The 14,071-nt window shown below is 41.3% G+C and overlaps 2 protein-coding genes across 6 annotated transcripts in view; one reads left to right on the top strand and one right to left on the bottom strand.

The window, feature by feature from the left end:
- The window catches only part of LOC101863776, a 5,268-nt gene extending 3,976 nt beyond the window's left edge, over window positions 1–1,292 (top strand). The window contains exon 2 of the mRNA XM_005108895.3: window positions 131–1,292. Coding sequence (XP_005108952.2) covers window positions 131–536 — 406 coding nt within the window. The 3' untranslated portion in view covers window positions 537–1,292. The remainder of the gene's footprint in view (window positions 1–130) is intronic.
- A 6,711-nt stretch (window positions 1,293–8,003) lies between these two features.
- The window catches only part of LOC101863543 (uncharacterized PE-PGRS family protein PE_PGRS46), a 31,124-nt gene continuing 25,056 nt past the window's right edge, over window positions 8,004–14,071 (bottom strand). For 4 of the 5 annotated variants that reach the window (XM_013088374.2, XM_035972532.1, XM_035972531.1 and 1 more), the window contains 3 exons: window positions 13,213–13,371; window positions 11,663–12,505; window positions 8,004–9,736 (listed from right to left, as the gene is read on the bottom strand). In XM_013088374.2, the coding sequence (XP_012943828.1) occupies window positions 9,593–9,736; window positions 11,663–12,505; window positions 13,213–13,371 (1,146 nt within the window). In that variant the 3' untranslated portion in view covers window positions 8,004–9,592. Of the gene's footprint in view, window positions 9,737–11,662; window positions 12,506–13,212; window positions 13,372–14,071 lie in introns of those variants that run through there. The other variant, XM_013088375.2, reaches the window with a different exon arrangement.

Here is a 14,071-nt window from a genome sequence, read left to right as displayed (position 1 = left end):
CAAGGATGATGATGATGATGATGATGATGATGATGATGATGATGATGATGATGATGATGATGATGATGATGATGATGATGATGATGATGATTTGTACCACTACTATTCGTGTCCTGTTTCTATCCAACAGGAAAACACAGAGGACAATCAACAAGCTCATCACCTCTCTTCATTTCGGCGTCCGTTCGAAGAACTCCCTGAAAAATTCCCCTTCTGGAAAGTCAATGACGTCACCAGACTACTTAAAAGTCCACACAACTATCCGTAAATCACACACATGGTCCGGCGAGTTCGTCATTTTACCAACACTCCATGAACAGGAAGTTTCCAACTATTCTTCTTCCGAAGAGAGCTACAAGGAAACTTTCACAAACATTCTGGACAAAGAGGACGAAGAATCTGGATCAGCGTCCAAATCGTTAGAGTTAGATCTATGTGGTTCGGTTGAATCGATAAGCTCCGTCTCAGACGACTATGAAGACTGTCGTGATGTTTTTCAGTCGCAAAAAGAAATGAATTTTACGTCTATGATGTGACGGTAGCCTACTTTAGGATCTCACAGGTGTGTTCTGTTACTCGTGATTAGATCTCTACATCATAATATTAATAAACTGGTCTCTACCTCATAGTCATAGCAGCAAAAATTATTATGAATTATAAGGCAGCAATTTCATGGGGAAGAGATATAGGAACCGAGAGCGCTTCGTTCATAGAGCCTTCACGAGAAGCATTACATTATAGGAATTTGATGTATGGTCTAACAACTCTATCGAGAAAAAAAAACGACACCAAAAAACATGCTTTCTTCAGTGACGCTCAAATTTCTTACTACAACATGTATTCAACACCACAATTTTCTGTACAACCCATATAATCGTGAACGTGAAGACAACATGCACGACCTACAATAGTTACCCTCCCAGTACTCCCAGCGAAAGATCTAATTAAATTATGTTCGTAAATAATGGGCATCTTTGCCATTGAGCAATGACTGCTCACTGTACATCTTAAGTGTGATGTTAAAGTTAAATCTATTTGTCAACTTGAGGAAGGCGCACCATGGAAAATATATTTATACCTTTTCATAATATACATGTACATGTATTTGTCTACTGAAATCATGTACTAGTTCATGTACGTAAGACTAAGACGTAGAGTACATGATAGTTATTTCTCATATCATGTATAGTACATATAGCCATATATATACATGTTGAGTTACGATGTGCATACATTGTATTGTCCTTTGTTAGTTTGAGTAAACTTTGAATGGGGCCTCTCGTGGCCTAGAGGTTAAGGTGTTCGCCTCTCATTCAAAGGTCTCGGGTTCGAATCCGGGTAGCGACCCAAAAAAATTTTCTCTTTAAATTGTCTCCTTTCCTGCTCTCTCTACCAATGGTCTATCGTCTGCTTTTGTCTCCATTTTCTGCCCCCACTCGCTCACCTCCTTTGCTCCATCGTCTGGGCTCCCGACTCTTTCTGCAGCCTTTCTACTGCTTCTCCTTGGTTCCTTCTTACTGTGGTCTTTCAGCCACACCCCTAATCTCCTGATAGGAAAGATCCACACCTAGCCTTCTCGGACAAGGGTGAAAAAATCCCGGAGGTCCTGTGTGCAAGTTGCGCCTGTTAAAGATCCCTTGGTGGTCTAAAATCTATGAGTAGGCTAGGGTCACCACCTGGGCAAAATTCAAAATTTCCTACCAACTGAAAATATTTAGGTGTGTCCAGTGCGCTCATATGACCTTATGCAGTTGTGACCGCCATAAAACACTTACCAAAAAAAAAAGCCATCTTTGAGTAATGAGAAGTAGATGGGGGCTCTCGTGGTCTAGAGGTTAAGGTGTTGGCCTCTCATTCAAAGGTCCCGGGTTCGAATCCGGGTAGCGACCAAAAAATTTTCTTCTCTAAAATTGTCTCCTTTCACCTCCTTTCCTGCTCTCTAGCAATGTTCTGTCGTCTGCTTTCATTTCCTCTGTCTGCCCCCACCCCCTTTGCCCCCTCCTCTGGGCTCCTGACTCTTTCTGCAGCCTTTCTACTGTTACTCCTTGGCTCCTACTTACTGCTGTCTTTCTGCCACACCCCTGATCTTCTGGTAGGAAAGATCTACACCTAGCCTTCTCTGACAAGGGCGAAAAATCTCGGAGGGCCCGTGTGCAAGTTGCGCACGTTAAAGATCCCTTGGTGGTCTAAAATCGATAAGAGTAGGCTTCGGCCGCCACCCGGGCAAAATTCAAAATTTCCTACCAACTGAAAATACTAGGTGTGTCCCGCGCGCTCATATGACCTTATGCAGTTGCGAGCGCCGTAAAACACTTTACAAAAACAAACAAAAAAAAGAGAAGTAGATCTACATCGACACAATAACGGAAAGTGAAGAAGTAACAAATGATGAAATGTAGTGTGGGGCTTTCCAGTGATCCACTTCAATAACAGTAACAGGCTACAGATCGACTTTTCTTTTCTATAGCAATTTTTGAAAGCTCCACAGTGAATTGTAATACGATTCTCGGCAAATTCTGATCACGTCACTAAGTGAATGCCTCCTGCGAAGGTCTATAGCGGGCAGTTCAGCGGACGGTGGCTGCGCGCAAAATTTGACGCCATCTTCTCACCCATAGAATAATAAATTGTGAAGGGCAGATTCAGTCGGAATTTTGGTGGTAGGCCTACTTTACTGTGTTATTTTGATTCCATAATTGGTCGCTTTTTTTAAACACAAGGGGGCTATCCCAAAAAAGCTGTTTTGAGAAAATCGAAGATTAAGTTTTACCCCTTGTTCAGTTTCTAACAAGACAATAGAGAGTATTCCACTAACTATAACCAAACAAATACACACCAATGAAACCAAACTTGTCCTAGGTAGGGCAATGCCCACTTTTGGTTTGGGTCAAGATTTCTGGAAACCCCCGAAATCTGGGTTAGCCCGCTCGTCCTTAATAAAAGCGCCCAATTATAATTTGTGTTGGGGGTACTTTGAATACATGGTTATAGAGGGCAAAAAAACACCTTTACTACAGGTGGTTACTTTTTGTTGTGATTGTATCAGCTAGAGAACTGGAGATACGCTTGTATTGCCTTTGAATGTTGAAGTCAAAGATTTGAAAAATTTAACCATCATTCGTCCCTCATATTCTTCATCTTCAGAGTCTCATTATTTTTTCCTCAATAAAATATTAATAATATGGACCTCGAACAATTTATTGATTAGGGTTAAAACAAGCGCAAAAACATATAGGGGTTTTGGTTAGTTTTAGTAGAGGTTTTACAGCGCTCGCAACTGCATAAAGTCATATGAGCGCCCAGGGGTGGATGTCAACAGAGAAGTCCTTACAGAGAATCAGGCGTACTCTGCTCACCTCTCAAGCTTCAGGCACCTCGACCTCGGAAATAACGAGTCACAAGCAAGTGACAAACATACAAAAGAAGTAGAGGAAATTGACGATCCGATAGTAAGGATGAGGAATATACGGCTTTGAGGAAATGCTTTCGACGAAATTGTCATTAGCTCAGTTGGTACGTGTATTATGCTGGATCACTGTGCCGATGGCCCTGGTTTGAATCCCGAACTGGGCATTCTTGGTTGTTTTGTGAAGTTTTCTTAGCTCTCAACCCATCAGGCTCGAAGATCCCATCTCTTAATTAACTAAAGTGTTGATAGGGGCATTAAACTAAACCCATACACTTTTTTACTTGCATAATTGTGGCCAGACGTACCATTTCAGTAGGCTGTGGGCTCTTTAACAGGGTTCGGGGTTGCCTGTACGGAGTGAGTGTTCAATGAATAAGTAGTATTTTTTCTACTTTTTATTAATAAAGAAATAAAATGGAGGAACCCTCCCCCTTTCGACTAGTCCGATCTTTCACAGACAGTCCACATTTTACTATTGCTGTGTGACATCAATTGTGAAGACAGTTCAATAAACAGGGCGGCTGTGCGCAAAAATATGCCACCGTCTCATCCATCGAGTTCTGTGACAATGTGATTTTTTTCTCCACATGGACCCTGAAATGAATTACTTCAACTACATAAATAAAAAGCAAACAAAACAAGTGCAAGGCAGCTTGTTCGTTCATTGGAAATATTAGCACATCAACAAAATAATGGTCATTTAGTGCTGTAAGTAAGAGCTCCAACACAGTGCGTCCAGCATCAGACCAGCAACAGCACAGCAACAGCAAAACGACGGGTCAAAATCTTAGGTAATATAGATAGCACTACGCCTAACGGAGTGGCGCCGTTTTGTCCGACCAGCGTGAACCCTGCATGAATCCAGCGTTCGCCCGTCGTTTTGCTGGTAATTTCATTTTAGTGCGACACTAAAATTCAACCAGCACGGACCAGACAAGCAAGATGGAGGCAGAAGCATTGATTGAAGCAGTGAGAAAAAGAGAAGTCCTATTTGACAAAAGTAATGAGAATTATTCAAATAGAGTTGTAATAAACCAACAATGGATTGAAGTCGGAGAGGAAGTTGGAATTGATGGTGAGTAATAATATTTATTAAAATCTTATCTAATTCAATTATCGAGGTTAAAACCCCCCCCCTCTCTCTCTCTCTCTCTCTCTCTCTCTCTCTCTCTCTCTCTCTCTCTCTCTCTCTCTCTATGTCCCTCTCTCCCCTCCCTCTCTCTCTCTCCCCTCTCTCTCTCTCTAATAATAATAATAATAGTGATGATAATAGTAATAATAATAATAATAATAATAATAATAATAATAATAATAATAATAATAATAATAAAAATAATAATAATATTGGACTATACTGGATCCAGTTTCGGCCATTGAGACCTCATCAGTAGCCCTGTATAAATTGTCTTGCGACAAGGGAAAAAGTACCAGCCCAGAGTGCTTTGGATTGACCCAGCTGGAATTCGAACCTACACTTCCCACATCGCAAGCGAACGTTCTACCACTTGAGCTAACGATGTTCAACATTGTTGTTTGACTCAAAACAATAATAATAATAATCATCGGACTTATTATTCTTAATAATAATAATAATAATAATAATAATAATAATAATAATAATAATAATCAAAAGAAGGTTATATTTCACCATGAGATTTATCTGGTAACACATTGATCATTTTGCCATGGAAGAGTTCCAGTAGGGGATGTGACATAGTTCATCAATGTTTCTCACACTTTCGAGGCATTTTTTGTAAATCGAACGTTTCCATTGATGTTGGATCCTTGAAAGCCTGAAAGAGTATTTGGGGTTTGAATCTGCTCACCCATTGAATCACACGGCGATACACGAAAGGGTTCTTGTATTAGAACAAAGTTGTGAAGCACAGTTATTGCTGTCTACTGGTATATTATAATATATACATGTATTACCATCCCAACAGGTGCAACTGCAAGAAAGAGAAATGGGCAATGCTGAGGGATTCTTTCCGGAGGCAACATAAGAAAGAAACAACTTATAAATCTGGATCAGGGGGTAAATACCAGAAACCGTGGTACCTGTACAAAGCCATGCTGTTTTTAATTCCTTTTATTGAGGATGGAAATACCTCAACAACCAATTTGATTGAAGGGCCGGAAGATGAGCAGGAACTCCAACAAGCATCCCAGCTTCGGGAGGATAACGTGGAGACAATAGTCAACACTGATGTGTTTTCACTGGGTGGAAGTCCATTCACAAATCCACAACCTGGTCCAAGCCATACTCCAGATATTACAAACTCATCTGCTACTCCCAAACGGCATGCCAGGAAAAGACCGTAACCCCCGTATCCCCAAGACCGAGGATCTAGATCTACCTCTCCATCCGCTTTCGACATTGCAATTCTAGAATCTCTTAAAGGGTTGCAACAACAACAGACACAAAAACCACCCCAGGACGATGACGAACAGTTCCTGTTGAGTTTGTTACCGGTGATGAAAGGGTTGGACCCAATATCTAAATTTGAGTTCCGTGGAGAGCTCAACAATACAGCTCTAAGATATCTGCGGCGTTCGAGACAGCCATCACCACAGTATGAAAGCAACGATGCATTATCTCTTACTCCAACCGCATCACCCGCATCTTCTTCAGCTTTTGCCGATAACAACACGTACCAATACAACCAGTATGTCCCAGCAACTGCAGGCTCACAAGTTGATCCAATTTCCTCCTCACCAGGCGACCCATACCAGTATCACCAGTACCACCAATACAAATAAATTACATCAAGTTTTTCCCATTGCACATTGTCTTAGTTTCAGTGAACAAGTGTGTGTATGTGTTGATTAAAAAATGAAATAGATAAAAAGAAAAAGATAAAAATTAAAAGCTTTGTGGAATCAATCAAATTCATGTAAGGGGGCGTTCACAAACCATATGGACAGCTAGTGGGGTGTGTGTGTGTGTGGAAGGGGAGGGGGTGTCATTTGTCCACACCTGCAAAGGGGGGGGGGGGGGGGGGCAAAATGGTCAAAATTTATCCACATGTTTTGTGAACGGCCCCTAATATGTCTACATTGTGTCATTTTCTTCGTTATAACGAAATACACAAAAACAAATGTCCTTAGTTTGGTAAATGAAGCCAATCATGCTCAATGAAATTCTACCATTCATGACTTTAAGAAGGCTTTCAAATAATTTAGCAATTAGTAATGATAAATAGCATAAGTTATAAACTTATGAGCGTTGGTGGCCGAGTGGTCAGAGCGTCGGTCCGTGGACCGGGGGGTCGTGGGTTTGAGCCTCGATGACGACGAAACCGAATCGTGGTAATGCGTGTTGTCCTTGTCAAAAAAATGATTGTAAAAGCGCCTAACTGGCTGCATGTGGTGTCCTAAATGTCATATGTGCGTTGTCCGTCAGGAGTAGTATTGTAAAACGCTCTGAGCTAATATATGGGCCGGGAAAAGCGCTATATATTAATTATTTATATTTGAATTGTTCTTACCTCAAAGTTATCACAAGGGGGCTCTCGTGGCCTAGAGGTTAAGGTGCTCGCCTCTCATTCAAAGGTCCCGGGTTCGAATCAGAGTAGCGACCAAAATATTTTCTTCTCTAAATTTGTCTCCTTTCACCTCCTTTCCTACTCTCTAGCAATGTTCTGTCGTCTCCTCTTTCTGCCCCCCCCCCCCCACCCCTTCACCTCCTTTGCCCCCTCCTCTGGGCTCCTCATTCTTTCTGCAGCCTTTCTACTGCTACTCATTGGCTTCTTCTTACTGCTGTCTTTCAGCCACACCCCTGATCTTCTGGTAGAAAAGATCTACACCTAGCCTTCTCGGACAAGGGCGAAAAATCTCGGAGGGCCCGTGTGCAAGTTAAAGATCCCTTGGTGGTCTAAAATCGATAAGAGTAGGCTTCGGCCGCCACCCGGGCAAAATTCTAAATTTCCTGCGCGCTCATATGACCTTATGCAGTTGCGAGCGCCGTAAAACACTAACAAAAAACAAAGTTATCACAAGCCGTTCTTTAGCAGGGATCGGTTTTCGAAAATTTGTCTCTCTATTTGCAATATGGGGTCCAATCAATTCCAGAAGCATGTAAAAAGTACTTGGTTTCATCCGAATGTATGATAGGCATTTCTCCTCATCACTTAAAACTTCATCTACAAGATGATGGAATTCGCCGAAGTTTCTCTTCGTTGATGGATGCTATGAACCCAAAACCTTCTTCTAGTATGACGTCTTTTTTTCAAACGATATAAAATTGTTAATATTTCAGCTGCCATGTTTCAATTCGAATTCCGTACTACACACAACACGCTGGAACAGTGACCGGTACACTACACTATGTCATACAGCACGACACCAGCACAGCAAAGACCCAGCAAAATGCTTGAGACGCTGTGCTGTTGCTGGTCTGATGCTGGACGCACTGTGTTGGAGCTCTAAGACGGACAGAAACAACAGAAGGATAGTGAAGAAGTAGGACTATAGGTCATTTAAAAGGCGGGCTTCCTACTCCGTCATTCAAAATCAAGATGGGTACATCTTATTACTTAAACTATGTAGCTCTATTTCTGTATAGAGAGAAGAATAAAGTAAAGACAAAAACAAATTCTATACTTACAATTTCTTTTATTAACACAAAAGCAACTTCAGACCCTGATATGACCACGGCTTGAAGAAGATCATTTTCCAGTACATCTCATTTTGAACTGACATAAATGAAAAACTTTATGTATTGTCCCTAAATTAATTCACCATTCACAATTAAAATAAAAGCGGGGAAATCAAAAGATAGTAATCAGTTGCTTATTGAAGTGATGATCAACAAATAAAAACCAAATGACAAAAAAGGAGGGAAATTTCACAGATGCAACTCAAACTTGGGAATAAAAATGTGATCCATGGCATAACTGTTGCAGTTATGTATTTCAAGCGTGTTCTCAATTTCTATTTCAGTACCTTCAAACAGAAAAACTACGAAACAGCAACGTACAATAAAAATGCCAGTGATTTAATGTCGCATAGCAACAATTTCTTTTTTGACACAATGTTTTCATTTCTTTCAAAAATCTTATTCTGAGAAATTAAATGCATGTTTACGTTTTTAATTTTGAACAGAATGATGAACCACAAATTCTTCGTGAAAACAGGATGCAACCAGGAGTCCACTGCAGATGGACATAAAGAGAGAGACAGAGAGTAAGAGAATAAAAAGGAGAAAGAGGAAAACTTTCCGCGACACCTGAGAAAAGTTTTGCACGTCTGTTGGGGGATGGAAAACTATGAAAAGTATATGAAAATGACAACAAATCTAGTAAAAGAGGAGGAGACAGAAATAAATAGCATTCACACAAAAGCAGACAGTTTTCTTCAGGAAGAAAGAATGACATTCCTTATACCAGCTACTATATCTCTTGATGAAAGCGACAAGAAATGCTAAAATAATTCAAGAAAGAAGTAAGCTATCTTTCCATAAAAACCGCCCCAAAGGTCATTGATGCAACTACCCATCCAAAGTAAAGTTTGCCATTGACATTACAATAAAACAGAAGGTAACGAAATAAGATTAATTAAAATGAGTGGTGTGATACTACAAGCACAAATGAACATCTCTTCAAAAATTTCTGAACAAAATTTATTAGAAGGGAACAAGCTAAGCACTCTTGTAACATGAACCAAAGCACTCAAGCTACCAAAAAAACAAACCGCACTCAAACTACTAAAAAAAAGAAGTCAAAAGTGGTCAACATCATTGTTAGAGCAGAAGTAAGTCGGGAAAACCTTCTCTTTTCACTTTATCCAACTCACATTCACAACTAACTCGCCCATCATTGCGAGTTGGCTTTCTGACGATGTGTGCAACAGAGTACTCTTCTTGCAATGACTCGGATATAATCATCTCCTCAAATAGGAAAAAACACTTGGAATAAGGGCATCATGCATAACATTCAGTGTTAAAAAATACTGTAAAACAGTTGACAACAAGATTGGAATTGTTAAAACCACACAGTTCCCTCCCCCCACCCCTTAAACCCAACCCCATTGTTACTGTAATACTCTTACAAACAAACTCTCCTCCCTTTTCACTAATTTGCTACCATGAAAACAGAACGGGACATCCAATAAAAACATTCAGAGCAAAACGGCTGCACCTGAACATGGGTCTTAAACACAAACAATGGGACAGGTTTGAGAATCTTAGTAGAGACGTGGGCGCTTGAAGCTGTCCTGGTAGTGTCCTCCGATGCCTTGAGAGTGTTGACCAATATAATCAGCACCATCAGGGCTAGGCTCTGGCTTGGGCAAGAGTTGGTTGTGGCTGCGTTTTTGTGGTGGGGTCATCTGGGGAAATCATTAAAATATCTCACACGAAATTCTAAGAAAGCTTTCCTTGTATTTCTGACTCCACCAAGATAAAATCTTTACTTACAATGGTCTCCATCAAGAAAACTGTAAAAAATCAAGTCCACCCTAGAATCCACTTTGAGCGTATGACAAAATGCTTACCTATAATTGACATGCCCAAGAATCCATTGTAAAGAAAAAAAGCTTTGCAGCACTCTCAACACAAATAGGTAAAAAAAAAATGCTAAAAGATTTCATTTTTTTGGTAAAGTGTTTTACGGTGCTCGCAACTGCATAAGGTTATATGAGCGCGCGGGACACATTCAACATATTCAGTTGGTAGGACATTTTGAATTTTGCCCTGGTGGCAGTCGAAGCCTACTCTTATCGATTTTAGACCACCAACGGATCTTTAATGTGCGCAACTTGCACACTGGCCCTCCGAGATTTTTCTCCTTTGTCCGAGAAGGCTAGATGTAGATCTTTTCTACCAGAAGATCAGGGGTGTGGCTGAAAGACAGCTGTAAGAAGGAGCCAAGGAGTAGCAGTAGAAAGACTGTAGAAAGAGTTAGGAGCCCAGAGGAGGAGCTGAGTAATAGTACCCCTTGAGATGAGGGGGAGGGTGCAGAAAGTGGAGACAAAAGCAAACGACAGATTATTGCAAGAGAGAAGGAAAGCAGGTGAAAGGAGACAATTTTAGGCAACCCGGGACCTTTGAACAAGCAGCGAACACCTTAACCTCTAGGCCACAAGAGCCCCCCCCCCCTCCCCAAAAGATTAGAGATTTTACTAGAAAGTAACACAAAAAGAAAAAGAGGAGAGGTAAGGACAATAGATGTTTGATAGGAAAGAACCAGAGCACCCGCCAACCACCCACACACCAGGATTGCACTAAACTCAACTGAATATGTATACACAAGAGTGCCTACCATGAAATCAACCAGGAGGAGCTGAGTAATAGTACCCCTTGACATCAGCCCACTTTAGTTTTAGTAAGTGTTTTACGGCACTTGCAACACAGTAAGGTCATATAAGTGCCGAAGATTAGAGGTATTGCAAAAGAGTAACAAAAACAAAAAAGGAGGGGAGATAGAGACGATACATTTTTTACAGGAAAGAAGGAGCAAACCACACCAGAGCACCCGCCAATCAGTCCAGTAACCAGCCCAAAGTAAGAGCCCACTTTCTAAAAATTTTCTGAATAACAAATCTCTGGAAGGAGACCAGTGTAATCACAAAGTCACTAACAAACCAGCATAAACAGAAATCTATTTTTTTGCTGTACTTCTCGTGAGATAGAGAAAAACGTCCGTATGAACATTAACTAAAATTCTTCCACATAATAAGGAACACATGGCACAATATCCATATACATCTGTCAGGACGTGGTGGAATCAGGCGCTTGTCAATTTTTGGGCCTATGGAGTTTTTGTTATATCTTAAAGCTTGATCATTTGCCTGTCTTCCGATGAAAAAAATGTCAATATATCTTGAATAGAAGTCGAGATATATGCAATTGAAGGAACGGGGAACGCCTGGTTTCAGAGATAAAATAAGCGGGAAAATGACAGCGAAAGTTTGGCTATTTGCAAAGCTTGAGAGTCGTTGGAATGTGAAAATTAACATTGTTCCTGCTTTCAGTCAACGCTTTTCAGTAAAATCCACACATATCTGTTTTTAAATAGACATAAAAGGTATTGAGCTAAAAAAAAATATTAAAAATTCGACAATGGCAGAAAAAAGCAGATTTCGATTTAATTTTGACGAGCACCTGATTTCACCATGATGCCTCACATATATATGCTTCAAGTAACACCAGACCAGTAAAAGATCAAATCAGAAAGAGCATCAGTTCGATCTCAATACACCCCCCCCCCCCCCCCCAGATATGAAAAAAAAAATGTTGAATAACTAGAAACTCACATATTTTGAAGGTGATGGCAACAGTCCAGAGTTTGACACGCTGTTCCCTGCACCGCCCTGGTAGTAGGAACTTCCCATCATACTTTGGTCTCTGCCACCCAGCCCTCCGCCCATCTTGTTGCCCATGGAGCCTCCCGTGCCCATGCCACCACTGCTCCCATAGCTGCTGCTGCCTCCCATCATGCCGGTACCGGAGCTACCGTAGCCCTTGCTGCCCGACGCGCTCATACCAGTGGAGTAGGCACTGGACGACATGTCGCTCATGCCACCCATGCCGTTATTCATGCTGCTGCTCATCCCGCCCATTCCCCCCATGGAAGTTCCACCCATCCCGCTCATAGAGCCTCCGCCCATCCCGCTCATACCAGAGCCCATTCCACTCATAGAGCCGCCTCCCATCCCACTCATAGAGCCTCCTCCCATCCCACTCATAGAGGTGCTTCCCATTCCGCTCATGGACGAACTGCCCATCCCACTCATCGAGTTGGTGTTGCCCATTCCTCCCATCCCACTCATGGAGCCGCTGCCCATACCGCTCATGCTGCCCATCCCACTCATCGAGCCGCTGCCCATCCCACTCATTCCGCTCCCTCCCATCCCACTCATGCTACCCCCGCCGCCACTGGCACCGCCCATTCCTCCCATGCCATCTCCCATTCCGCTAGAGTAGTTCCCACCCAAACCAACAGACCCGTAGGAATCGTAAGTCCCAGTGTTGTAATCATCTCTTCCGCCGTAGCCATAATTATTGTTTCCCATTCCTCCCCCGTACCCATCCCCACCATAGTTGCTATTATCTTGGCCAAGGCCACTGTTGCCTCCTTTGCCGAAAGCTTGTCCATCCTGAAAACGGAAGGAAAAAGACCAAAAAAAAAAAATTGTGATAAATCTTTGTTTGTTTAAGTAAGCGGAAATAAGGACGATAGATGTTTGAAGGGAAAGAAGGAGCAAACTACATCAGAACACCCGCCAACCACCTACGATAAATCTTTGATAAAATTAATTCCATAACAAGATTTTTTTAAAGTTAACTAACTACAGACTCAATTTCAATGTATGCATGATTTCATGAACAAAATGGCAAATGAATCAACCCATGAGAAAGGGGATTCTATAAAACTATAGAAAGTCATAACAAAAAGTGTAATGGATTTACTGAGAAACTCTTCCTGATATACATATTAGCAATGTCAACAAAATTTCTTTAAAAGAGGATAAGGACAATAAAGATTAAAAACTGTATAAGGCTTTTCCAATCAAAACACACAAAAAATAAAATTATAAAAAACATTTTTATCACAAATAGATATGTATACCAATGAGCTATGAACAGACAAAAGACTTTAGATCAAGAGCTATGAACAGACTAAAGACTTTAAATAAATATATATCAATGAGCTATGAACAGACTAAAGACTAAATATGTATATCAATGAGCTATGAACAGACAAAACACACAGTCTTCCCCTGGCACCTTTACAGCACCTTCATCCCAACCCAAAAGGACAATGAGTAATGGCCATCAACCAATGAGGGCTACAACTTGATACCTGGAAGCTCACACCTGATGCTTGGTTGCCTCCAAGGCCCCCACCCATTCCATATCCACCAGTGCCGCTGCCACCACCGCCCATATTGCCAGAGCCGCTGCCGCTCATGCCACCTCCAGAGCCCATGCCACCTCCAGAGCCAAAGCCAGAGCCACCAAACTGAAAGTTGTTGTACAGTAAGAGTTTTACGGCACTTGCAACACAATAAGGTTATAATATAACTACGGAAGATAAGAGGTGGTGTTACAGGAGAGTAACAAACACAAAATAGAAGGACGGGAGTTTGTTTTAGTACGTGTTTTACGGCACTTGCAACACAATGAGGTTATAATATAAGTGCGGAAGATAAGAGGTGGTGTTACAGGAGCACAACAAATACAAAAAGCAGGAGGGGAGAAAAGGACGATATATGTCAGGAGAGACGGTTTTAGCTTTAGTAAGAGTTTTAAGGCACTTGCAAACACAATAAGGTTATAATATATGATGTGCCGAAGATTAGAGGTCTTACAAGAGAGTAACAAATACAAAACAGTAGGAGGGGAGATCAGGACGATAGATGTTTGATAGGTGAGAAGGAGCAAGCCACACCAGAGCATCCACCAACCCGAACTGAAAGAAAGTAATAGTCCTATCTGACCAAACATTACTGTACGGCTAATATCTTCACATGATAGCTTTCCTTCCTTTGAACATTATTCCAATTTATTTGTATATGTGTTACGAAGCGGTGGAATCAGGCGCTCATCAATTTTTGTGTATGTCCATGTAGTTATTGGTATCATCGGAAAGCTGATTTATTCGCCTTGCTTTCAATGAAACAAATATCCATCTATCTCGAATAGAACTCAAGATATTTGAG

Source organism: Aplysia californica, unplaced genomic scaffold, assembly GCF_000002075.1.
Source record: "Aplysia californica isolate F4 #8 unplaced genomic scaffold, AplCal3.0 scaffold00731, whole genome shotgun sequence".
NCBI lineage: Eukaryota > Metazoa > Mollusca > Gastropoda > Aplysiida > Aplysiidae > Aplysia > Aplysia californica.
The sequence above is the reverse complement of the archived record's forward strand: the minus strand, read 5'-3'. Positions and strand labels throughout refer to the sequence as shown.